This window comes from Macrosteles quadrilineatus, unplaced genomic scaffold (assembly GCF_028750875.1).
Source record: "Macrosteles quadrilineatus isolate MER2022 unplaced genomic scaffold, UCM_ALF_1.0 Scaffold_9__3_contigs__length_116548681, whole genome shotgun sequence".
NCBI classification, from domain to species: domain Eukaryota; kingdom Metazoa; phylum Arthropoda; class Insecta; order Hemiptera; family Cicadellidae; genus Macrosteles; species Macrosteles quadrilineatus.
In genome coordinates, this window is record NW_026542602.1 from 114652756 (window position 1) to 114680553 (window position 27798).

The 27798-nt window shown below is 35.1% G+C and overlaps 1 protein-coding gene across 2 annotated transcripts; it reads left to right on the forward strand.

Annotated features, from left to right (window-relative positions):
• Positions 1-361: 361 nt before the first annotated feature.
• On the forward strand, positions 362-9550 carry LOC129003077 (gamma-glutamyl hydrolase-like). Of its 2 annotated transcripts, XM_054431299.1 has the most exons (7): positions 362-570; positions 5871-5921; positions 6663-6915; positions 7341-7452; positions 7988-8226; positions 8386-8566; positions 9045-9550. In XM_054431299.1, the coding sequence occupies exons 3-7, from the start codon at positions 6683-6685 to the stop codon at positions 9231-9233; spliced, it is 954 nt and encodes a 317-aa protein (XP_054287274.1). In that variant the 5' UTR covers positions 362-570; positions 5871-5921; positions 6663-6682; the 3' UTR covers positions 9234-9550. The 2 variants fall into 2 exon arrangements, with proteins under 2 accessions (XP_054287274.1, XP_054287276.1); XM_054431301.1 differs by lacking the exon at positions 5871-5921.
• Positions 9551-27798: the final 18248 nt, after the last annotated feature.

Genomic DNA, 27798 nt, shown 5'->3' on the forward strand with positions numbered 1-27798 from the left:
CCATCTTGATGTTCATTGACGGTTGGAGAGAAATACGTCAATACGTGTAAAGACAATATTTATAAACTCGCAATTGTACTGAGTATGGATATAAAAAATAATAATGAAGGATATGAATTAATTGGAAATTACGAATATATTGCCGTAAAAGTTTGTCTATAGTTTATCTCCCTCAATCATTCGTTCTATATAATAATAAGCCACAAACTGGCTTGCAAATGAACACAAATGGTTCGGTAATGAGAAGATACAATACAATACCAAACAAGAGGGTCAAGAACCTCCATATGACGTAATTCTGTAAGTCACGTGACCGTGAGTCAGCTGTTCTTGATCAGTTGTTTCCTGTCAGTGGCTGATATTGTGAGGTTATGTTACTGTGTGGATTATGTTTCTGTGCCGGTTAACATAACCGTGTGATTTTCACACGAGTCATTTTATCGCGTGTTGTTCATTTGGATAATATTGTTGATCCTGAATGGCATTTTAAAATAGAATTAAGTTGGTTTGCAAATTAATTAGTTAAAAACAGTGTTAGAGGCTCATGTATTTCTCAAAGGTTGTTTGGAGGTAATAATCTACTTATATGTGATTCCGTTTTAAAAATCTTTGTACAACTCTATAGTTCGAATAGACGATTTTATTAATTAATGGGTCGTTGGAAAGCTTTATTCGTGTAGATTTGATTTTTGATAATTATGAATTTTTTTGTTATGATTTATGGTGAAAAAATGTTTTCCATAAGAAATACATTGGAAACAGGGGTTTTAAATTTATTTTGTTTGGATGCAGCTTTTGGCTGCCTTTTTGAGTATTTTCAAGAAATGCATAGTATACATTTGTAGGAAATTGTATTCTCCTTCAGAACATCACTTTTCACTTTGGTCGATTTCTTTACCATTAAAAATTTATTTGCAAAAAAGCTAAGCAACCTCCAAATTTATAGAAGTTAGATTGCTTTTAACTTTGTACAACTAAATCTAGACTTCTACTGGACCGATTTTGATAACTAATGGTTCATAGAAAGCTCAACTCATGCAAATAATTATGGAAATTTGTTTTTGTATATCATAATATGATATATGGCAAAAATAAAAAATAAAACATGTTTTCCACAAGAAATACATTGGAAACTTCGTTTTTCACATATTTTACTTGGAGGCAACTTATGACTGCTTTTTGTATTTTGAAGAAATGCATAGTACTGATTTGTAGAAAATAATATTCTCTTTCAGAATATCACCTTCCACTTTGCTCGATATCGATTTCACCACCATTTAAAAGTTATTTGCAAAAAAGTTTAAGCAGCCTCCAAATTTATAGTTGTTGAAAATACTGAATTAGAGATATTTATTTTTGCTAAACTTTGCAGAATTAAATTTACAGTTCTACTTGACAGATTTGATGAAATAATAGGTCAATGGAAAGCTTCATTCATGTAGATTTGCTAATAATTATGAAAGTTTTATTTTTGTAAAGATTTGTGACAGTAATGGGTTTGCCGGTATGCATAATCTAATCATGTGACATGTGATTGTGAAACATGGGTTGATAATTTAACAGCTGATTGTTGTATCGTTACTTCATTAATTTTTCATTGTTTGCATGTTGTGAACAATTTGCATTTTGTGGTCAAAGTAAGTGTGTGTTTCTCAAGTCATGTGCGTAGTCTGTACCGTTAGTATTAGAGAGTGAAGTGTCGCATGGATTTCATAATTGTTATTTTCCTAGAGACCGTTGTATTTAACCCCAACAAGTTCTGTTGCTTGTTTAGCAATAAGAAAGGATTAACAAGTAGGTTAGAAAATTTATAATTATTTTATTTGCCTTTGGCCCCAGGCCCCCTTTTAATAGATGAGAAATGGTCATGGGGGACAGGAAGTTGTCCGAGAATTTTCATTCTGTGTTAAAAACCAACAATAACTTGGCAGTTCCAAAGTATTTCATAGGGGGCTCGTTTGTGTAGAATAGCAAACAAGTCCTGACCATTTATACCTCGATGGTCCTGACATGACGAGTCCCGATGTGTGGTTGATGCTCTTGATTTAAATTTGCCGAGGTCATAAACTCCAAAAGTTTCTTTAGTTCAATAATTAAAGCAATAAAATATAACCTTAGGAATTAGGGGGAGGTGAAAATAGGTTAAATAATATTAGACCTACAAATATGTATAAAACCAAAGAAGTGTTGCCTAATTTAAAGATTAGATTACACCATAGATAAAAGGAGTCTCACGTATAACAATCGTGGCAATATTTAGTTAGTTTTCAACGGATTTTTTATAAAGGCCTAGGGAATATGACATATTTTAAAATCAGAAAATAAATATTTAAATCAAGTACGATTATGAGGAAAACTGTTAACAACTCCAATTTTAGGAGTTCTTTTCATCACGCCATGAAAATCATTCTAGTAGATATAGATAAAAGGGATTCCGTAAGTCTTGCAAGTTTTATTCCATATCAACACAAGAATGTACATTTTGCAAAACAGTAGATCCGTGGATAATGTTACTTCTTTATAACTCTTTCCCTTAAACATCTTTGCTCGGAAGTACAATAGTAAAATAATATTCTTTGGTGTTATTTTCGTGGATCTATTGTATTTCCAAAATTGAACCTTAATTAGAAACATCAACGTGATTTTTCCTCTAAATTACCAGACCCAGACCCAATTCATCAATCAAAACAGCCAGACTCTCAAACTACAAGATCAAGGGTGGAATTTCCATTATTTCCAAGATTCAATTTTCAATTCAACGGTCAATACGTAAATTCTGAATCACAACATAAATAATTATTTTTTTCCTCAAAACTCCCTAAACCCATATCTAATTCAAAGGACTCCCAAACTAACAAACCTCCAGGTAAAAAAGACCAATCCAATAGCCAATAGATTATCCACAATTCACACACAAATGCCTATCAACCCGTGTTATCAACGGGTGATCCAACCCCAATTGATGAATCAACTCGGGACACACAAGATTGACGAGGCTAGAAGGGTTACAAAGCAGTCACATTCCCTAGACCAGACGAGGACCGGAAACTGGACAAAGCGTTTACTAATGACTTCAGGAGGGGCAAAAAGAAAAAAATCCTCCCAAATGAAAGTGTCAGTTTGATTTCCCCGGTTGTCACGAGTCACGTCGTGGTCGTCGCCAGAGGGTCGTCGTTGTCGTTGTCGGTTGCCCACCTGTCGTGGATGCCTTGTTTATTTAGGCCCATTAGCCATGATTTGCTGACAACTGACGCGAGGACGCAGTTATTTGTCGCTTAGTGCTGGGAACCTGCTAACCGCTCGGTGATGAAGCATTTGTGTAATTTGGGGTGATTTTGGAAATGAGGCAAATGATGTCTCCCTTAGGACCTGAGATGGTGGGTGCCCGCTGGCAATCGACAATTGGTGGTAGTTGGGATAACGAAGAGTGTTGGAATTCTTTCGGATTGTTGACAAAGGAAGGAAATGTGTTAATTTCATTGTTCAATGGGTTAATGCTTTGAATATGGATAAAACCATGATAAAAATAGCCTTTCCATTACCATGTTAAAGATGTTGTAATTTGAAACACAAATCACAGTACGGTAATAGAATAAGCAATCGATAGAGTGTGCTGATGTTGATGTTTACCTTGATATCATTCTAACAGGCCAACTTTTAGAAACCATTCTACAGCCCAGACGATATTTCTAAGAACAGAATAATAAATGAGGATCCATCCAGCGCTACACGATAATGTACATATCTGTGAATCTTAAGATACAAAAATATCAGTGAGTTTTTATTTTCATTATTGGCACAACCTATCTGGCACGGTGAAGAAGAAGGTATTCGTAATTTAAAAATATTTGCTTCAGCTAGTACGGTATCTAAGGGCAAATAATGATAGCTAACAATAATTACATCTGCGGTTTCTAACCTGTCAGTATCATAAGCCTGTATTCAACGAAAGGGTTACATGATCAATGATGAATGATCAAGGATCAGTGTCAATCCTCACCACCTGTTGATTGATTGTTTGTGTGACACATGTTACCGTGATCAAACACCTCCCGATGACACGATCACCTGTAATCTCCAGAGTCGCTTTGAACGCCGCGAGAACAGCAAATCGCATTTAGACACGGGCCAAATAAGACGTCTGTGACTTGAAGCCGTTAGAGTTCGTTGAATTGTTATCAAGACTGATTTTGACCTTATGTTGTTTTATAACCTGCCAACAAGACGTAACTTAATACCTCTGCTGTGGAAATGTTGAAGGCTATTTGCAAATTATTTACAATAGGTAGCCTCAATCAGTTAAGCACATATTCAATATCCATTTTTGGAGATCCATTTTTGTCCATTTTTCGGACATTGAATTAACACAATATTATGCTGGCTTGCCAAATAATATTAGTATTGAAAAAACTAAAGGAAGATCTAAGTTCTTGCCATAAAATCGTCCTTGGGTTTTTAGTGATGGCTTTGGGATACATGTGTAAATTATCATAATATTCATGCTCTTTTTCGATAGACGGAATGCTGTATGGTACATACTATTTTTTGTTGACTTAACAAGTGACATTGACATGTAAGTGTTGTTACAAAATTGTCCCCTATCTCCTGAATCGATTTCGATCACTTTGTCGAAACAGCACAAGCATGTCACATTTCACCGTTTATTTTATTCATACTAGTCTTTCTGGAACATTAAATAATAGACGAAAAACTAATTTTAGCAGCTAATTAAAATACATTTAATAAGATTTGTGTACGTATTCACACGTATTACGGCTGTATTCAGTTGAATAACTGACACAAATCGTTGAAATTGTTGACACATTGAACTCACCCATAAAAAAATTATAAAAACTCATATTTTTCAGGTCTATAGATCACATTTTGAGCAAACGTAAATACAACTGTAATAATTATTATAATAACTAGCTCTTCTTTAGTATCCGAATTGATCAGTTCTAACTCTAGTGTGCTAGCAGGGGTCCCAAAATAGAGGAAATGACAAATGATCTCAAACCGCAAACGAAAAACAACCCTTCTTTAATGAAACGATAAATAACATTTTGTGTGATTTTGACGCCCGAGTGATCCAACAGAAAGACGAGAACCCGGAAGCTAAGGGATGAAATTACTACGGGTGGTTGATTCCACCTGGAACCATGCAACCCTTTCTGGTAAAAAACACCCTTTGTAATTGGTGTGTTTCCAAATGTACCGAAATAATTGCCCTGTTGGGTTCAAAGGGTGTTCACCTAATAAAATTTAATAGTGTGGCGATAAAAAAGAGAAGGCTAATTCACAAAAGCATTGGTGATAGGGAGGTGATAAAACGGAACAAATGAGTTTTAATAAGGGATTCCGTTGGGAATTTCGAACAATTAGTGGTGTGGTTAAATCTTCTCTGTGGTATTATTGGTGAATTATATTATTGGGTTTAAGATAAAAGCTTTAGCTTGTAACAATAAGCTCTTAGTTGGCCATATAATGATTAGTTCTTTGACAAATTATTAGTGCTTATACTATTAGGGCTTTACCTAAACATTAAATTATTATCCCCTCCAATAATTAGTTTGTAGCACAGTTAGTTCAACATTAGTAGTCGTCTCTCATTACATGACGATTCCTTCAACAATAAAAAAATAAGTGATTGCTCTTTTACTTAAGCCTGCAATAAGTTCTTATGTGACTAGTTTTATAAACGTTAACAAACTAATCGTTTTACCAATCATTTCAGCGTTACCTCTCAAGACCAAAGAACTTATCAGAATTAATAGTTTTGTTATCAAGTTATCACTTAAAATGACTTTAGTCAAAGATAACAATACATGTTGCTGTTACTAATCGAGTTTACTGAAAATGTTAACTTTCAGATGGGTTTTTGTATCCAGTCTAGTTTGGTTGGTCGTTGCACATATACTTATGTAAGTATACCTACACTTCAATGTTCAATTCAATCTCCTAAATTTGATTGTGGACTAAGGGAATTAGTTTAACAATAAATACAATTAACGATTGTTCTGGAGGAATATAAATCTAAAAATATTTGCTAAACATATAGAGCTTATTTTTGCATATTATACATGACTCTAGACGCAATAATCCTCAAAACAACATCCGATCCTCGTTTATAGATTCACAGACCTAGTTTTGGTTGAATCATTATTATTTTTTAATGAGTTGTCTATTGTAGTTAGAGTCTGGTTTAAAATTTAATCAGCAATGCACTAAACCTACGGGCTAAGCGATTCTAGTTGTTTTATTCATATTCAATTCAAAATCTAAACCAGGATTGTAATCAGAATTGTTCAATTTTGCAGATTCGTGGTAGTTATATATGTAGTTAGGTATATATTGTAGTAATTCACCAACAGCGGTTTCGACGCAGAGTGCGATCTCCAGAGTAATTCGACTTCCTTTGTTGACGTAACAAGTTGACACTTGACATCAAGATGACTTGACTTGTTCACCCCTTAATACGCCAACTGTGAGTTAAGTCACTCTAAAGATTACAATCTACAAAGATAACAACACTTTGTTCAAAATAAGTTGCCTATTTTGACACGGTCGTCACCCAAAGACCCCCGAATCTATTTTTTAATCTAATTTTGGTATGTGAATAAAATCAGTATGTAACTTTCTAATCCTGTCCTATTTTATTTCAGGCACCACACCTGAGAGGAGGATGGTCTGGGTAGGTGGCGCAGTGTTGGTGGCGCTGGTGGCTCTAGTGGCGCCCCCAGTGGCTGCCACTGAGCGCCCCATCATCGGAGTGCTGGCCCAGGAGGTTCCACCCAGCCTGCGGCCCAAGGTCCAAGGCGCCACCAGCTACGTCGCTGCAGGGTACGTGAAGGCTGTAGAGGCCGCTGGGGCCCGTGCTGTGCCGGTGTTCATCAATAAAACTCTCGAATACTACAAGTAAGTGTCTAATAACGAGTTAACTTAAAAAAATATATAGTAAACCTGTAATATTTAAGTCTCAATATATGTAGTATGATTTTTATCTCTAAGCATAGATAAAAGGAGTATAGACAGATGTCTATACTCCTTTTATCTATGCTCTAAGTTAAACTGTCACCCTAATCGACATACAGTAAGCTCAAATTCAGCTAGAAGTGACAGTCAAAAATATCCTGCGGCTCGTGTGATGGCCTATAGAATGTTCTGTAGGCTAACTTGTAGGCTAATAACTTACCCACTAAAGTAGATTACAAAAAAAATATATTCTGTACCTATACGAAATCAATGATTTTTATAAAACACTATAAAGCCAAATTCATATGTATCAATACAAATTATAATGTCATATTGTCAACAAAAATTACCATTCTTATGACTTGCAGATACATTATGTCTTCAGTGAACGGCTTAGTCTTACCTGGAGGTGATTCTGACTTCACGGTTCCTGATGGATACGCGGCAGCCGGTAGAATTCTGTTGAACATAGTGGTTAAGGTACAATGATAAATATACTTCGCTTACCATTAAAACATGTAATTAACAGCCTAAGGTACAACGAAACATTTTGGACTGCTTGGTATGGGGGGGGGTAATGTTTCTGTTGCATTTTAAAGCTGCAAAATGCAAGTCATAAATATGTTTAATGTTTAGTGAGGGGGAGGCATGTTTTAGTAAACCTATGTATAATAAGCTTCAAAAGTTAAATTTAAACGTACATTGCTACGTCTTCCACTTTAGCACAGAGAAATAATTTACGTGGCGGATTCTTAAACTGCCTTCATAAAAATATTCTTAGCACAAACCTAATAATTTAATTATTGAACTGTAGTTACCTTAGCCTTTGTTCTTGCAGAAAGATGTTAAAGGAAGAAAGGCAAAGGCTTAGGTACAAAGGCTAAGGTAACAACAGTTCAATAATTAAATATCCTAGTTCTTGCCACTGGGAAATACGTCAAATAAACCTAATAATATTTCAAACATTGCTTACATCTTTTACACCTCTATTGTTAAAAGCATCTTTTCATTTCAGCTGCAAGATTCTGGAATATCATTCCCAGTTTTAGGAGTGTGCCAAGGGTACGAGTTCCTCATGTTCCTGGCCTCCAAGGTCTCCAACCCGATGGACTTCCTTGTACCCTGCAACGCCAACAACTCCGCTCTCCCGCTAGAATTTCTGCCAGGCTTCCTCGAGAGCCGAATTTACAAGATAGCGTCCAACGAGATTTTGGATATCCTCAAGACCTTGCCTGTAACCTCCAATCATCACAGGTTGGGTAGAATCCTTTTAGGGAATTGTGGTTCAAAATTGAGAATCTGAGATTTAATTTTATAAAACTTCAGCTTTTGCATTTGATAAGAAAGAATGATGTGTTGAAGCAGACTTCTTTGGTACTTGGCAAAGATTCCATTATTTTTGGAAATTTTTAGGGAGTGTGTTACTGAGGCGAAGCTGAAGGAGTTCCACCTAGAGGACAGTTGGCGGGTGTTGTCCACCAACAAGGACGCCGGGGGTCTGGAGTTTGTCTCCAGCAGTGAACACTTCCAGAGACCAATCGTCGGCGTGCAGTTCCATCCGGAGAAGAACATGTATGAATGGAACCCTCACCAGGTGATATTAAATGTAGTCGATGGTTTGATTGGAATGTCACATCTCAGACCTTCTAGGTTTGATGAATAAAGTGTTTGAGATTATAATTTATTACATCCTTACTCTTACAGCTCACTTAGTCAATTACGACTGGGACTGTCCAAGGAATCCTCTTCTGCTTTAGGTATATGTATTTTAACTGTTAAGGAAACACAATACACATAGTCCTCTTTCAGAATTGGATGAATAGGAACTGACAACATATAATTTACTTATTCTAACAACATTTAAGAAGTAACCTAGGTTTTCCTTGAGGACATCCCTAAGTCGACTTAGGCTACCAGACTGTAGCCCATTTTATTGGCTCATTTTAGTTCTTAACTTTGCCTTGAGGACTCTTACTCTTCCTAGGTAAACTTACCAGGCTGTAGCCAATATCCTTTGCTCCTGCGGTTCTGAACTTTAACATGAGGACTTTATACTCACTACTCACTTTCAGGCCAACCCTCACTCCCGCAAGGCCATCCTGAGTGCTCGGCTGTTCTACGACTGGCTGGTAACTGAGAGTAGAGCCAACGACCAGAAGTTCCCCAGCCTTAGCAGAGAAACCGAGGCGCTCATATACAACTACAACCCGCTGTACACCGGAGGAAAAGGGGGTTACGACGAACAGATGTACTTCTTCTGAACTTGTGACGAGTTAAAAATCCCTTGTGTAAGAATACAATTTGACAAATCCTGGAAAAGGTCAATTTGTTTCAAATAATTTATTATTATGTAGTGTATAATTTGTTTACATTACCTATGTTGAAGTCCTTTTTTACACAAGAACCGTACTAAAAGATTACTTCGCTGGATTATGAAGTATATTTTTAAATATTTGAAGGGTACAAGATGTAAAATGTGAATGTGTGTAAATTATGCTATAGAATATTACCTTCTGTATCCAATAGTCAATGATATTACTCTCGTTGTAAATAAATATTTTGGACAGTATGAGTGACCTTATATCACCTTGAAAAGTATATTAATGTTCATAAATATTTACGAGGTTTTAGTTTTTTTACCTCTAGCTCTCATTAAAATTCTATGAATTTTCATTGAATTTCTGTCAGTAAATCAAACAGAGAACATGACCGCTCTCAGGATATCGCGTAATTTATAATGTTATGAACAACCCTATTCAGAAAAATATTGTTATGAGCCTAATAATTTCACCATTAATATTAGAGATAGAGAAATCAGGTAATAATGTATCATACATAAAATACAATAAATAATCCAAAATTTAAGATTTTTAAATTTGTCTTTATAACATAACTGCTATGATCTACAAACTAAAACTAAAACATCGACTACTCAAAAATGTAACTACTAATATAATCCACCTCAACCCGTTGTGGTTTTTAACAAAACATCCTTGGTAAATATTCTCAAAGGAGTATTTATAGTGTAACAAGATATTAAGCTTCCTCTACAGACCCCTGGGGTAGCAGACCTCGGCTCTTTTGAGGGATTTAACTGGGATCCGAACCACGAGGCATTGTCACCAGCTAACCCCTTATAATCTAATATTTTCCCCAACCCTGCTTGGATTAGACCGATCCAGCTGTATTATATTCCAAAAACGGGGACATTTGAAGCACTGGAGCGGAAAAGGTCTTTCTGAAATCTTGGAAGCCGACCCAAATATGTCTTTCAGCGATTCGTGTTTTGTTGTAAATTGGTCTTGAGAATCCACTATGTGCGACCTAATTTTTTAAATGTTAAGTGTCATTAGATATTTCGAATTCAGTTTTTCATATATGTTTGTAATGGATGTTCGAAAAACCTCCTATAACATAACATCATAGACTTTAGTCCCGACGAAATATTACATTTTGTGGACCTGGGGACCTACAGCTCGAATGGGAATACTATTACTGCAGCATAAACTGTACGTATTTGCCCTAATACCACCTTACCTTATTAGTTATTAGTATTTATTTGTACCTTATTAGAATTTATACCTGTATATCAATTGATTCTAAAATAGTGTTTGAACCGTTAAACCATTACAGTAAGAATGGAATTATAAACAAGGGCGTGCTATTCTAATTCCTCATCAGAAAAGTACTCTATATTCTTTTGGAAAAAGATAAATTGTGATAGTAGGGTCTGAGGTAGTAGTGACCGTAGCCCAACATATAAAGTAACAGTTTTATCAAACAGTTACAGTAAGAAAAGGACCGGATTCCCAAGGCAATAACTAGTGACACCAAGCGAGTCCAGTAAATAACGTCGATCACAGCTGATTATGTAAACAAAATACAACCCAAACAGGTAAAACAAAACTCCGTTTATGTAACAGTCTAGCAGTGAATGACACTTGCTTGTCAAACAAGTTGGTCAACAAGCTCCCACAGACAGTGAAACAGTCTTTAACCACCATAATGAAATGAACAATAACATTTGGGTAATTAATTTAATAACAACTATGATGAAATCCACAGAGAAGTTACAGTACACTCTCTTATGTATTTTTCGCCCATTTGCATAACATATTCATTCGGTAAATGCTAGATTAGTTTTTAAGTTTACAATTTATTTATTGTACATACATTTACCAACGTCAAACTATAACTAGTTGTAACTACCACATTAATATATTTGTCTAAAACAAATGCTCAGTCAAAATTGTTTGCTACGAGCAAATTGCTCGCAAATTTAAGACTGAAACACTGTGTATTTGGTACTCACGCGAAACGGGAGTGAAATGCCAATTAAAATGGGCTTCAGACTTCTAAAAAAACAAACAAATCCGAGATTATAATGCAGCTAAAAAATATTACTGTGGCTTAATTGTCAGCCAAAATCTTAACGAATCCTAATATTATAACCAATCCCAACAAGTTAGAATTTTATGCTATGTTAATAACTAGCATCAATATATGATGGTAAAACTATTTTAAGAGACTTCTACTTGAAGATATTAGGTCTAAAGCAAGATGATGTAAAAACCGTTATATGACACCTTGGTTTACTTTTAAGCTACTAACCTAACCTATCCCACACACGTTAGCTATCCTAAATGATGGTGAATCGACAGAAAGAACACGTCGATGCTAGTTCGGTTAGTTTATTTTATGTTTAAATATTCTTCGTATATTCTCACTAACATCATTACCACGATACAAAGTCCCGTACCATCCAGACAGATTTATCGAAAAGCGGAGACATTCGGTAAAAGACCCCACATTCACAATAGAGTGATCTGCTGATGACGTCACATGGTATTCCTGACAAGTACGACTATGACCCGCTCAGTAGTGCATGTAGCCGTGGCGTGTTGACTGATAGCGGCGCTCCCACAGGAAGAGACAACCAGCTGATAATTACTACCAACAGTCAGTGGGCACGACGCCGCCGGAACTGCGTCAATGGCTGGGCGTGTCAAACTGGGAGTGATCTAGAAATGTCAAAAATATTGTATTACAAAGTCATTTTAGGGTGTTAGAGATCACATGTTATTCTATGAGTTTGTGTATACGATTCAGTTTACCGTACATGTTAAACTGTATAAATACAGTACAGTACCTACCTAATTTGGACTTAGACGAAATTAACTCAAGGTGGATAAATATTTTTGATAAACAAGTATATTGACCTGATTATTGTAAAATGTTTTATTGAAAATCTTCAAATTTATATACAGCTGCATTCATTAAACCCTCAACCCATCATCAAACGATTATTCTTTGGTTGAGACAACTTCATATCTCCCTTCTTTAACAACTTATTTTAAATGGTTCACAAACCAGTACATCAGTATTTTAAATAAGTCGTCCCTCTATTATTCCATATTTAGAGTATGCCATCCCCAAAGACCATCGCCACATTTTTTTATACATTCTCTTCATTACACACTACACAAAAGCGTGTATTTGAAAGTAAAACCAGTACAGAGCTTAAACGAAACGCGCCTCAACACGATTGGTGGAAGACCCACTTCCCAGCTTTTTATTGGCCGAAAATAAAGCAAACTGTGAAAAAGGTATAGAAAGGTAGCTAGCACATATCTTGTGTGCTGTGAACCATCGAAATCGACCGGACAGGCCAACAATCGAGCAGTGTTGCCACAATAACCCAGCAGGGGTGCCAACTGTTGCGCTTCAGGGACAGCTGATCTCCCTATCTTTGTCACGGGGACATCTTGCTCGGGTGCTGCGGTGCTCCAAATATTGATTCTCACACCCGCTGACCAGGAGTCATTCATGACATAATAGTCCTTGGTCTCACACTTTGTACTGACCACGTGACAAACTGGACAGATCTCTTAGTTCGATATCTGGAAGTCCTCGGTTCGACCAAAGTTCCAATGTAGTGAATAATAGAAGTTTCATAACACTAACCAAACCGTCAGCTAATGGTGTAATAGTGAATACGCTGCTGATCCAAGAAAATTGTAACAAAAGAATATATCCTAATAATCACGCCTTTTAATCAAGAAAAACATCAATAAACCAATAATTTAAATCAACTTGTCATAAGAGCTTTCTATTTTAGACGCTTTGTTGTTTTTTAAATGCGGACAGTTAAAATCTAATGGTATAGAAGTCAGACATTCTGCGTGTTTAGAGATTAAATTTGTGTTAAATGAACTCACGTTGATAACACAAAACTACAAACTGACTTGGAGATGATCTATTTAATTACTTAAGTAGTTCAAATAATGTACTCCGCAGATACGAGTACAATATAATAAACCAAAATCGCACCATTGGGTACCGGGAAAATTGTTTTCAATGATTGGTAGAGACGTTTCAACGTGAAACGTAAAAACACAAAAAAACACAAAATTGAGAAAATATCCTTTAGGTTCTGTGATTTATGAATAGTTAACAAAACAAACACACAAACGAGCATGGATCGTACCAATGCTAATAAATCAATGTTACAGATCAAGTAATACGTAGTATTCATTGTATTTCAAGAGTGTTTACAAACTTAGAAAATCTTCGGCCATGTCGTGAAATTGAGACACTTTCCTGCTAAAATAAAGTGCTCTAGCGTAAAATCTCTAAACAAGCCCTTTTGCTCCTGACAGGTGTTCGGGACGACCAAATGATGTTTTCTTGTGTCGCTTGGAATTGGGGCTCAAGCGACGAGGCGTGAAGTGGACAATGTTTGGGCACCAGTGGACACTGGACACAGCTCTATACCAGATAAATACATTGCGTCTCTTTTAGATGAAATGATTCCTAAACATGTGAGCAAGTTGAAGTCATCTCTCATTTTAATTAATTGTGCTTTAAACAATTTACCTGATGAATAAAACCTGGTTATCGCCGCAAAACTGGGGGATCCAACCGCAAGCAACTATCATGAACCGTGAACTTCAAGTTTTATTCATTGTGCTTCAAACAATTAATTATTATTCTCGTGAATTGAATTCGGATATCGGAGAAAGGCAGTGTGAAAATCAATCTCAAACAACCTATAGAAACTCAAACCTTTATTCTTTGGATAAATAATTCATTGCTTCATGAATAAAATCTCCCTGTCGAAGTAAGACTGCGAGAGAACTAATCTCAAAACACAAATAGAAACTGTACACTGTAAGTTTTACTCCTCTTGCTACAAAGAACCATTTACTACTCGAAGAAACCCTGGATTTCACCTTTGTCAGGATAAGACTCTATGGTGGAAACCCATTTAAACAAGAAATACAAACCTTGGACTCCAAGTAGTACTTTGAAGCCTCATTGCCCATATAAAGAAAACCTGGTTTACGGAGAAAGACTGTGTAGCAACCAATGAGAAATAGAAACTGTGTCGGCAAGTTTTAATCGTCGCGCATTTTAAAAACATATCCACATAGGACGATCTTTATGTGAGAAAACCAATATTTACCAAGAAATAAAACCTGGTACTTCAGGTACAGTTTTTTTCTTCAAGTTTCATTTTTTTGCACCGGACATCCATCTCCTCAAGAAGAAAGCCTGGCTGGTTTCAAGTAAACCTGGTTGTCGGCGTAACAGTGTGAGCAAACCGATCTCAAACACCCAATCTTCTACCTGTAATAATCGAGGTTATTTTAAACAAACAAAAAAGAGGACCCCGGCACAGTCAGGTGCCGATGTTCATAGCGTGCAGTAGGTATTTACATAGGCGCAGGTGTTGTTTGGTTTTGGGATAATAACAGTGCTGAGCTGTTGGATTGTCTCGCCGCCCCTGATGCTAATTTACAGCTCCCCGCCCTCCGCCACCTTCCTCGGCCAGGGGAGGATCAAGTGAAGTTTCTGGTTCGATATGTTCAAAAGCCTTTGAAGAGCGAGTTAACCTACCGAGAAAATCAGAGTGTTCTCAAGCGGGTTATTCCACACTGATCACTTGTGCTTCGGAGGTCTCTCGCTCGATACGGTTTTCTGCTAAATGTGTAACCCACTTTGTTGGGGGTAAAATGAATGATGTTTCTGAATATGAATGTAATATTTTTCCTCTAGTATACTATTGTCTTATTATAGCTGATGTCGTCGCTCTGTTCTCATCACTTTAGACTAGCCATGTTATATTTAATTCATTTATAGTAGAATTGTTTTGAAAGTTCAGAGTTTAGTAACCTCTAGGACTTGCATGTTTTAAGCTAGAACCATGTTTTATGAGAACCTCTCACACTGTCATGCTACTTGTGGAAATGTACTAGAAACAAATTCTATACTACAGCACATTGGTAGTCAGATGTTAGGTTACCAATGACTGATTTAAGTGCTAGCTGCCGTACCATAATGGATTGTGGTGTATTCCAAAATATCTAAGAAATCATAAAAATGTTTTTAACCGGGTATTCATATCAATACTGACAAAATCGAGTATATAATAGTTGTAAAATTTGATTATCTTGTTGCAAATAAAAACAGTCTGGGTTGTATGCGAGTATGCTACATTAATAACTTATTTAACTTTCGTGCTCATACTTTAACACTCAGTAAGCGTTTGTGCATCCTAGCAGGTGTGTGTGGTATAAATAACATTCATGGTATTTAAATATTACAATGCAACTTTTATTTAATTTAAATCTTATTAATGAACATTGTATGCCAAACGTCATAACTGAATTACAAAGGTATTAATTAGAGGGGACTTTGTCAACATGATGAGAAACACAAACCGTCTGAAACAGGTAAAACACTAGATAATTTACGCTCACAACAAGAGAATAATTGGCCAACTCTAAGTCAAAGTAGAGGTGGACAGAGGGAGGAAACGAGCAAGGCTTGGCTGAAGAGGACTAAGTCCTAAAACAGCCTCAGTCCAATAGGGTTTCAGCTCTCTGGATTCTAACATCACATAGAACATACTAACAGAACAGATCAAGGATATTATACTTGCGACAAAGAAGAGATTTGAACATTCGTGAATGCTAGTTAAGGCTCTCAGGTTTCAGCGACCCGATTTAGAGACAGATGTTTACGACGATGAGTTGAAAGGGTTTAGAGGAAACGCAAGGCGTTTATAACGCGATTGTGGGACGCCGCCAAAGCCGCAAAACAGCTTTGCAAATTCGGATTGGTGACATTGTCCTCCACATTGAATCTGAACCGCCACTGCAGGACAGAAGAAATAGGAGCCTGCTTAGAACCCATTCGCCTTATTGAGGGTAGCAGAATATGCGTAGTTATAACTTTTTTCTTAACATATTTTGTAACAAACTTTAATTTTATGTGTCAATATTTTTGTAGGTTTCGTATATTTCTGATATTCAGTTATCATAGTACAGTAAATAAAAACATCCCAATGGTGGAAGTACTGTATATTACATTAACATCATGTGTGAAAAATTCCATGACACTGTTCGCAAGGTTTCAATGGTGTATCATAAATTGTATTTTCCCAATTTGAAAGCATTTTTCCTTCCTAAATGCACGTATAAACTTTTTGTTGGCATAAAAATAGTGACGAGAACGTCTCGTCATAGATTAAGCATACTCCCTGTTTCATTCAATATACTGTCAGTGAAATTTCTCATTAGTTTTTTTTTATATCTCATTTCAACATTAATGTTTTGAATTTAACATTTCAGAAAAAAATCATTAAAAGAATAATACAGCACCAATGACGCTTTTCCGTAGAATCCGTATTTGTTTTCTGAGAATACAGAGTTTTTGCTTGTCACAAGACACTCATCAGGGGACACATCAAGATGTCCAGTTTTCAGCATATAGTTCAAAAATCTACTTAACAAAATGCGAAGTATTTTCAAGAAGGGACTAACCAGTTTTTGAAATCTGTCCTATGAAAATAAAATTATCTTAGATCGTTTGTATAGATCAAATGTAATATTGAAGGCTATCTTCTTGAAAAGATCCACACGTATAGCTTCTTCCATTTGTTCATTTCCATCAAGCTGCTGGATGTATCATTTCCAGAGGTGGCTGAGCAATGAGCGAGCTGATTATAACCTGTTAATTGAGTAGTTTGGACGTGTGAAGAGACAAGCCTCCACGCCTCGTTATCCTGCAATAACCATTCCCAGAGAGAATTACTCGACCATCAGCCCAGGCGGGGTAATCTGACCGCATTACTACCTCTACCAGTCGTGGGAGTAATTAGGCTCCGAGGGTAATCCGAGGGTCTGGGAACAAGAGACGATTGACAGATAGTGTTATTGGGAAAATATACGATAAGCTGTTAGTGGCGGATGGTGAAACACTCTAAAGCTAAGATGTGAGGGCACCATCTTTTAATATGGAGAGTAGTCTATAAGCCCCACGTTTAAATGGTAGTTTTTCACGAGGAATAACGTGGTAGTTATAGTTAAAGTGTGCAGTTTTCCTTACTGATTTCCGTCTAACTTCTTTACCAAGCTAAACTAAAAGGACTACTCATTGTGATCTATGACATCTTAAATGTCACATAAAAAAATGACCAAAGTGAGAGAGTAAATAGAATTTTGGTAGTGGCATCTTATTCAACTCTATTCTATTTTGAATGAAAAATTAGCAGGGTGATTGATATAAGTGTGCCAGCCGTTTTATTCGAAAACCATAAGAGATATCAAAAAAAGTTAAATGGTAAGTGCCTTGGACTTTTTATTTAAAAAATTGTAGTAAAGTCGAAAAAATTATTTTAGCCACCATTTTTCTAATATGGCCGCCAACTTTGATTTTTCTTATGGAACACCCTGTATTTTATGATGTATTCTGGTAGAAAATGTAATTTTAAGACGATTTTATTCTTGTGATCTTTTTCATAAACCTAACCGTTTCAAAGATAATAATGGTTTAAGTAGTGAAATTTTGAATGGTTTTCGAATAAAACAGCTGGCATGCTTGCTTAGGCCTTTATCGAAACTCTTTCTCATGCAGAAATTTCAAAACTGTTGTTCATATAGGTAGGATGTCTACCCTACTACTTAAAAGTCAGTGGTATTAGTCTCAGATAATTACTTTAAGGATATAATCGTGAAAGTAAGATCGTTTACTTCCATATATTAAGGTGTGTTGGTTGTCAATCCAGCAGAAAGGGTTTCGATGATTGATTCTTTCTTCGTTTCGATTTCTCTAATGTGTTTGATTTTTGGGAAAGAATATATTTTGGCAGTTATTTTAGTTTTACATATTTTTGTTTTCCATGAATTTCTTACTTATCCTCGCATATTATTTGTCTTTGGATAGTAACTTTCTAAATAAAAGCTAAATTATAAATAAGCCTGTACTGTTAACCGGTCAGCCCAGTCTCCGAATGTGTCCTAAGTGACCCTGTTCCCGCCGAGTGACCGGTGTACTCTGGGCTCGCAGTATTCAGATTTTATTGGAGGTAATCGGCCGTTCTGCTCGAGCCGGGATAATCGACCTGATTTAATCACCTGTGGGTTTTTGTGGCCGAGGTGTTGTTTTTTACAGGTCAGGTGTGTAAATAGCACTGAGTCCAAATTGATACGTTGGTGTTTGTGCACCACCTGCCTCTAGTTGAGGAGTCATCACTCGGCTCCAGAGCAAACATGGGGTAGATGGTGAAGAGGATAGAACCTCAGGGTTTCGTGGTTTAAACTTATAGTATTATTAAAAATGATAAAACACTATACATTTTGTGTTATAGGTTTAAAAAGTCAACTTCCTATCATATGCAAACATATAAGTGATATAACAAATCTTTAGTGGTTTAATTTTGGAATATAATCAAAAACATCTTTATACAACTTAAATTTATTGTATTTTCATTCTGCTATGTACTAGGAATTAATCGTTTAAAAAATAAAATGAAATAACATGTTTATTTCCACATAATACAGGGTTTCCATAAAATAATAGAGGGGTTTGATTATAAAATAAAGAGATAGATAAAAACTATTTATTTTGTTGAATTTCTGACGTCAACCATATTTTATACATAGCTAATTAACTTCAAAATAGGCACCATTTCTTGCTCTACAGAAGACCAAATGATTATTTATTTTAGCACACGTGTTGTGCAACATTTCTCTTGTTACAGTGGACGACATACAGTGAACACTTCACATCTGATTACAACCCTCTCAGATTAATTCCCTAATCTAGAATTTCAAAACAATGTTTTTACAAATCCCCAAAAAATCTCAGTGTGAGGTCTGGCCTTCTTGGAGGCCATGTTATAGGGCCACATCTACTAATCCACCTGTTAGGGAACTTAACATTTAAGGCATCTCAAACGATGGTTTTATAAAGTGGAGTGGCTCCATCCTGCTGAAAATAAACATTGTTTGCATTTTCGATTCCAAGTTTGTAAAACTACGGTGAGAGAGGGATTTCTTTGGACTTCCAACACAGTCTTATGTTTTTAACTGTCTGGTTCGAGACTGGTGGTCAACCAGGCCAACTTGACTTTTTAACTGACCCAGTGTTTATGATCTGGTTACTCCAACGACGAATGTTACATTCATGATTTGGAGCTTTGTGAAATAATGCCCGTTGTAGGAGAGTCACCGACTTAAGTTTACTTAATAACATTATACATTTAGCCTTTTTTTTATCGGAAAACATGTTTGTAAAGAAAACACAACTTGAAGTTTATTTAAAAGAATAAGTAGGTTGTCGATTAGCACAACAATCAGCACAGCTGTTTTAATGAATGTAAACAAAAATATTTGAGCTACCGGACGTAGTGGTGCCAATATGAAATATTTAATTCGTATTATATTAATTTTACAGACAGTTAAAACTCTACCATTATTTCATGATAACCCTCTATATACACGAAACAAAATACATACTTTGAATACAAAAATAATTACATTGTTCGTTATTCATAGTATAAATTCTGGCCGAGAAGTATTTTTTCCAATTTAAATCACTTTTAATTTTGTAATTACTAAACGAAAGTTATGTTGCTTACCTGTACAATCTTACTTGTTATGGAAAAAAGGTCGTAGGTCGTAGTAACAGTTATAGTTTATTCGCAGGTCTAGAAATCAATAAAAAAGTTCAGCATTCAAACGCAATACAGGGTGATTTGTACTCAGTGTGACAAAATTTTTTTGGTGTAAGTACAAAGTAAATGAAGTGTGATGATGTATATAAAATGTTCCAAGTCTAAAAATTACCTTACCAAAAAATTATTTTATGTTTTTCAAAAATAACCATGCTTTTAAACTTAATACATCGATTTCTCAATTACCTGTATATGGATTTGAGTAGATAATGTAATTTTCGTGTTTTACATTAAATTTTGAACAAGAATAATAGAAAATGACGGAGGATCAGTTGTAAAAACTCCATTGTAAATAGATTCAAAGATAAAAATTAAGATGTTTGATAAAAATTGTAAAAACAATGGTCTATTGAATTTTTCACACCCTGTATACAAGAAAGTGTCGGAATATGTTAAAAACTGCGCCATTTTATAAGCTTTCCAACGATATGCTACACTATTGAGGTTTATGTCTGCTTATGTACGCGATAATGGTTTGAAGACTACAAAGCATGGTGTCTTTAACATTTAAAACATAGAAAGTCGGCATGTATTAAGCAAAAGTTGTATTTTTAATTCAACATGAACAGTAAAAACAGTAAAAAGTTCCCTGTTTTCTGGTATTCAAACTAAAAACAAACAAAAAAATATCTAAACATCAATAGTGTAGCATATGTTTGGAAAGCTTATAAAATAGCGCAGTTTTTAACATATTCCGACACTTTCTTATATACAGGGTGTGAAAAATTCAATAGACCATGGTTTTTAAAATTTTTATCAAATATCTTAATTTTTATCTTTGAATCTATTTACAATGGAGTTTTTACAACTGATCCTCCGTCATTTTCCATTATTCTTGTTCAAAATTTAATGTAGAACACGAAAATTACATTATCTACTCAAATCCATATACAGGTAATTGAGAAATCGCTGTATTAAGTTTAAAAGCATGGTTATTTTTGAAAAACATAAAATAATTTTTTGGGACGCTAATTTTGAGACTTGGAACATTTGATATGCATCATCACACTTCATTTACTTTGTACTTACATCAAAAAAATTTTGTCACACTGAGTACAAATCACCCTGTATACTCTACTATATTTTAATTCTTCACGAATAAATTTTAAAACTGTACAGATGGCTATTTTTAAATTTTAAAATCAAGATTCTTAACGTTTCTTGCCTGATTGTTAGAGTGTATATTACTTTTATTTTATAAGTAAACTACATGGATTATTTAAGCTACATTGAGGTTAGGTTGGGCTAAGATAGACAGTATATTGTTAATTTTCACTAACATTTTCACACTATTAACTTCTTTAAGCTTAAAAAAATTTAAAAATATAAGGTGTTTCTTTGAAAACACCTTGGTACTCCTGTCTATTCCGATTTAACTACAAAAACAGAATAGTTGAGAAAAGTATATTGTGTCTACGCCACTATTTCACCCTCAAACCACAAAACAGACTTTTCTTGTTTCTCAGTTACATTCTCTAAGACTACAATGAATGAAAACAAAGTATTCCTATCAAGTCTACCACATTACATATTCCACACTCCTGTTTTCTCGATCCACAAACCAGACTTGCTAATCATTATTTCTCAGCTGCTCTTGTTTGTACTCTCCTCGCGCAGTTTCGTGCTGATTGTATCACTGCAAATTGAATCCGACAGAACCTACAGCTGAGATAAAGCGGTGGTTTATTATCACACCTCTGCAAGAACTGCAGCCGTCCTCGAGTCCAGCAAAAACCTAACCTGGTTTATTATCGATTGGGGTATCGCGACAGCGTGATAGCGTTGGCACTGAATTAACTCCTCGTTGTAACTTGGATTTTGTTGCAAGGTAATGAGGATGGTTTAGAATTAACTGTTTTAGTTATTGTAATTTATAGCTGATTTAATTATTGAGTAAGATTATGCTAATTATTTTACTTATTTATGAGGAAAATTTTAAATTGAATGCAATGTAGACCCCGTAGATTATTATCACAGTTTTAACTAACATTCGTACAAGGTGGTGTAGCAGTTGTTTAATTTTCACTACTTATAATTTGTGGCTAACAAACTAAACATTAAAGATGTTAATTTTGGCTGGTTGTTGTCTTTGCCTCAAGAAAGCGTAGACATGAAATTAAGACATTTTAGCTAAAGAATTATACAATGTGTTTGTCCGTTGAAACTAATCATTCAACGGATTCGCTACCACGAAACTGGAAACTGAAACTTTTTCTGTCTTAACCTAAAATGCAACAATGTCTATAAACGTAACTGCCACCACTGTCTTCAATCTATATACATTGTCTCTACTAACACTAATGATGAACTGCAACATGAATATTCCGTAGATTATTCAGAGCAGTATTTTTATTTCCAGGTCAACTTCTTAGTAACTTATGAGGTTATTCAATTCACCCTGAACATTTTAAAGGTAATTATGTATTAGATTTTATCACCTTAATACTATGACTTATTGTGTTCGCCAAACTCCTTCATATCTTCACTATTGTAGTTGTTTTTGAGCAAAAGACTGATTGAGCTATAAACTCTTCCCAATGAAGTAACCCTAAAACAAATCATCTGATTTTTTAAATTAACTTAATGTATTTGATCCATATCATTGTTACCTTCTATTTTTCAAGACACTTGGTTATTTTCACATACGTATTTCAAAACCATTTACTTCTTACACAGGTAATAATTACTCCTAACAACTTATTGTGTTTTGCTTAGCAGAAATGAGAGATCTCAACCATTTGGTGTCTTCATTAGTCGGTCTCGAGCAAAGCACAGTTTATGAATCGTTAACAGATTTATGTTTAAAACTCTCGTTAGACTAATAATGACGTCAAGCTTATTGCTTGCGTGTTGTGTGCAATCTCGACAGCGCCGGCGGCAACACAGAATCAGCTGTTTATTGCCTCAATACAGTCTGACGGTGGGAGTATTCAATTTCAGATCAGACATGTCTTCAGGCATCTAAATAATTCACTTGAGCAAACTCACTGATGCAAGTCCTCACTGTGTACAAAATACGAAATTACTTTTAAATATGTACTCCAGCATTTGTGAGATTGTGTATTAAGTAACAAATACACATAAACAATTTGTGTTAACAAGAACATTAGTAAGAAAATAGTTCAAGTACTTGAAGGGAAAAACTAATAGTCACACAAGGAGTCAGATTGTCTCAAAACGTAGACCTGTTTGGTGAAATGAGTGTAATTAACAACTATTTGTTTCAAAAAAGGTTTATCTAGTCTTCGAAGGCATGCATTAGTGCTAATTACCCATTACCAGGCAAACAACAGTGGATAATGGTGAATACAACTCAATTACTGATCACAGACTCACTAATGGACCAGAGTTGATCAGATATACGTAGACAGGTTAATTGACAATGAAAAGTCACTCTCAACTAACTACTGTAAATTAGACAGACACAGGTATGCGAGACTGCGAGAGTAGCTCTGATGACCGGAGTGGAGGGAATAGGAACTACGAGGAGTTATGTACAGAACCTTTATTTTCCGAAGTACGTGCATTACAAACAGTTATTCTGTACAAACGGGTGCCTGTTTATTTCTTTTTGTGGACCTATAGGTAGTAAATAATATTTTATAACGTCCATTTACGATGAGTGAATTTAGTTAAAAATATTATAAATGTAGGTTTATGTTGAAACCTTACGAAGTATATAGCAAATGAATTTATGTTAATTTCCGTATTGCAGATTATGTAGCCACGTGTTTAAAAATTGTCAAAATACAACAATAAATTATGAGGAATAGTTAGTAGGAAGGTAACTATGAATAATAAATCTCAAACACTTTATTTAGGCACATATTGATTAAGGCAGGTGCGTAAGGTAAGTAAGTATAACTTGACTCCTTGGTATCAAGTTTTGACTCAAAATGTAAGTACTTACAAAATTACTACAATGACATACACGACTTTTACAATTACAAATTACTGCAGGCCTACTTCATAACAATCCATTGTATCTACTGATATAAGTTATTACTTACTTACTGACATCTAGTTACCTATTATTTACTTCTTATCGCAATACCCCTTTATGTACCTAAGTAATATTTAGATTTTATCAAATTAAGGATCATACTGTATATCCACACGCCTGAGCGATGGGTCACATAGAAAGCTAAAAAAAAATTATTATTATAAACATTCCAAGTGATTGTGTACTTTTAGGTCCCTAACTAACTCAGTTTTAAAGTTTTAGAAACAAAATCCTACAGGCGACTGAACAATTTAAAGACTAAATAAACCCCTCACTGAACCACCTTTCATTTTGAAATTTCATTACTGTAAGCCAAATTTAGAGGACCGTTTAAAACCTGCCTGCTCCACTATAAATTCTAATCAAACTTATTAACTTCACTTCGGAGAAGGTGGTGGAGCCGAGCGTTTCGGCCACCTGATGGTCCGCGAGTGGCAATTATCAACACGAAAAGTGTCGGGTGAAAAACGCGAGCGGCGCTGCTTTCCCCGCTCCCAGCTGTTATTTCGGCCCATCTCCGTTGTGATTATGTTTGTTTAATGTCAACGCTCGATCGGCGGCCCGAGGCGCGCAAACATGTGATTATCGTCTCCCCTCCCTCCAAAAGTAACTTCGCACCTTGTTGCTTTAGGCAGGTGAAGCGCGGCCTCTCGAAGTCGAGGGAGCTTGGTTGGTTGGAAATTAAAAGAAAGAAAAAATAAATAAAATTGGCTTATTAGAGGCCTTTTGTGCAATAAATGTAGGTTAAAACAGTTTTCGAACCGGGCAATAATTGAAAAAGTACGGTAGGTTTTGCTTTTGCTTCGTATTTCACCATATCTGTTATTTTATGAATCCATTTAGGCACTGGAGGCCAGCACCGCAACGAGTACAGTATATGATTCAAATCAAAGGATGTGTGCCAGAACTCCTGTTCACTATTAATTTCCCAGAGTGTTAAATCCAATTAATTAAAAACATACAGAGTGAACATGCTTTGAAAACTCAAAACACCACGACACAAAGATGGAATGCTGCATCCCAAAATAAAAATCTTTCACCAAAAAAGCGATTTTCTAACAGGCGTTTACCTGTTAGAAAATGCCTCAGTGTGTATTGAAGAATCCTGCAATCTCCTCAAGACATGAAAAAGGAATGTATTGAATGCTCAGGAAAAATATTGTATATTTGGATAGAACAAACTAAATATCACAACAAAATAAATTAACAAGTTATTTTATTAGCAAATACGCTATTTTGATTTTCTAATTGAATTCCTACGAATGAATGATTACCATAATTAGGCCTACCATAATTCAAGCACAGAATAACAAGTGAAATACGCGTTATTTTGTAACCCAAGATCTATTACAAGATACTTTTGTATACATATTGTCTTCTAAAATTTTTACGGAATAATTGTAGATATATTTACAGAGAAAGAAAAAGAGGTAGGTTAAAGAGGTCTACTCTCTTTACCAATGATATATAAGATTTGTAGGACATATAATTATTTGTATATTAATGATTTATGTTCGTTGACAGATGACGAAACTGCGACGGAAACAGCGCGGCTGATAGATCACGTAGCGGAAGTGGTGGTGGACGCCGCCGGATCCGGAAACCGAGTGATAACTGGAGCAACAATGTGGCGGGAACTGGGGACTGATAACGCGGGTAAACTGTGCTGTACACATGTAGCTGTGACCGTGGGAACACAAACATACCAGTTGTCTTGAAGGGGATGATATACAGGGTGTCCCATAATTAATCAGCCAAACTCCGGAAAATGGTTCAAGGGTTAAAATAAGATAAAATCAAAAATACATTTTTTTCCAAAGACACTTTATTTTAATCAGACATCCTCTATTAGATTTTTTACCAAATTTTTTTTAGGACTAAACGAATATTGGATTTTTACACGGGCATCCACTCGTGAGTTTTGAGCAATACTTTGCTGTCCCTGACTAGAATGCGCCACATTTTCCCTTGTTTCAAAACCTCTTTTATAAACTCTTTGAATTATTGTTTTTTTTTTATTTTCACATATTCCATAGACCTTTCGGTGGTCACGAAATGTCAAAATGTTGATCTAAATTACCAAACTGTTATCTAAATTAATTTATGTTCATAGGCTACACCACAACTATACAACCCATTCTCATGTTCAAAGGCAACTCATCATCACAAAAACTAAGATATTCAGGAATAATTAATAATTGACAGTTCTAATAACACAAATATGGACGTCGTTAAACAAACTTGAACACTTACCAAACGTTCTAGCTGAAGTGTGGGGTGTGGGGTGTGATAGAAAAATAATAATAAAATACTTAAAGGACATTACGGTAAAACACGTCACCAATTTCCATTGGAAATTGTAATTGGGTTTAGCTGAAGAGGCTTGAGCTTTATCTTGTGCATAGTTCCTTCAAAATAATAAGCAAGAATAAAATTACTAGTTAAAACTATAATACTATAATTGAAAAAATCATTTAAAAATGACACGCCTTATTCAACATAAATCAAAACTTGCAATGCAAAAAAAATTAACATTAGGTGCTATTTAAAAATCAAGCACAAATTAACAGTTACAACATTGCTGTTTCGGGAAGAGGAGTGTCTTTTCCTCCTAGAGACCAAATTAGTTAGTATCGTAAAACAGTCAGCGCTCTTGTTTATTGTAGATGAAACCGCTTACACATGTCACAGCTTGTCACATTTTAAAAACTTAATTATCGGAGAACCACAACTCGGAGAAACCGAAAGATTCAGAGAATTAGCTAAACTCCCTGGTTTAGTGGTAGCTGTAAATTTCGTTTGACGTTAACGACATTCTTCTGAACGGCGGATGAAATCATCTGTGTTGAAGGAAAAAGTTGTACAGTGTGAGGCTCCATTCAAATTAAATTTTTACAGTGTGAGGTTCCATTCAAATGAAAGATGTACAGTGTGAGTTTTCATACAAATTAAAGTTATACAGTGTGACTGTGAGGTTTCATATAAATCAAATCTGTATAGTGTGAGGTTACATACAAATTAAATGTATACAGTGTGAGGTTTTATATAAATAAAAGTTATACAGAGTGGGGTTACATACAAATTAAATGTATACAGTGTGAGGCTTCGTACAAATTAAAGTTACAAAGTGTAAGGTTCCATACAAATTAAATTTATACAGTGTGAAGTTTCATACAAATTAAATTTATACAGTCTGAGGTTTCATACAAATTAAATTTATACAGTGTGAGGCTCCTTACTAATTAAAGTTAAAGTTATACAGGGTGAGGTTTCATACAAATTAAATTTATACAGTGTGAGGTTCCATACAAATTAAATTTATACAGTGTGAGGTTTCATACAAATTAATTTTACACAGTGTGAGGTTTCATACAAATTAAATTTATCAGTGTGAGGTTTCATACAAATTAATTTTACACAGTGTGAGGTTTCATACAAATTAAATTTATACAGTGTGAGGTTCCTTACTTTTAAAGTTAAAGTTATACAGTGTGAGGTTTCATACAAATTAAATTTATACAGTGTGAGGTTCCTTACTAATTAAAGTTAAAGTTTTACAGTGTGAGGTTTCATACAAATTAAATTTATACAGTGTGAGGTTCCTTACTAATTGAAGTTAAAGCTATACAGTGTGAGGTTCCATACAAATTAAAGTTATACAGTTTGAGGATTCTGACAAATTAAAGTTGTACAATGTGAGGTTTCATACAAATTTAAATTGTATAGCGTGAGGTTTCATACGCATTTAAGTTATACAGTGTGAGGTTCCCATCGAAGTATATAACACAACACAAGTTGTGTC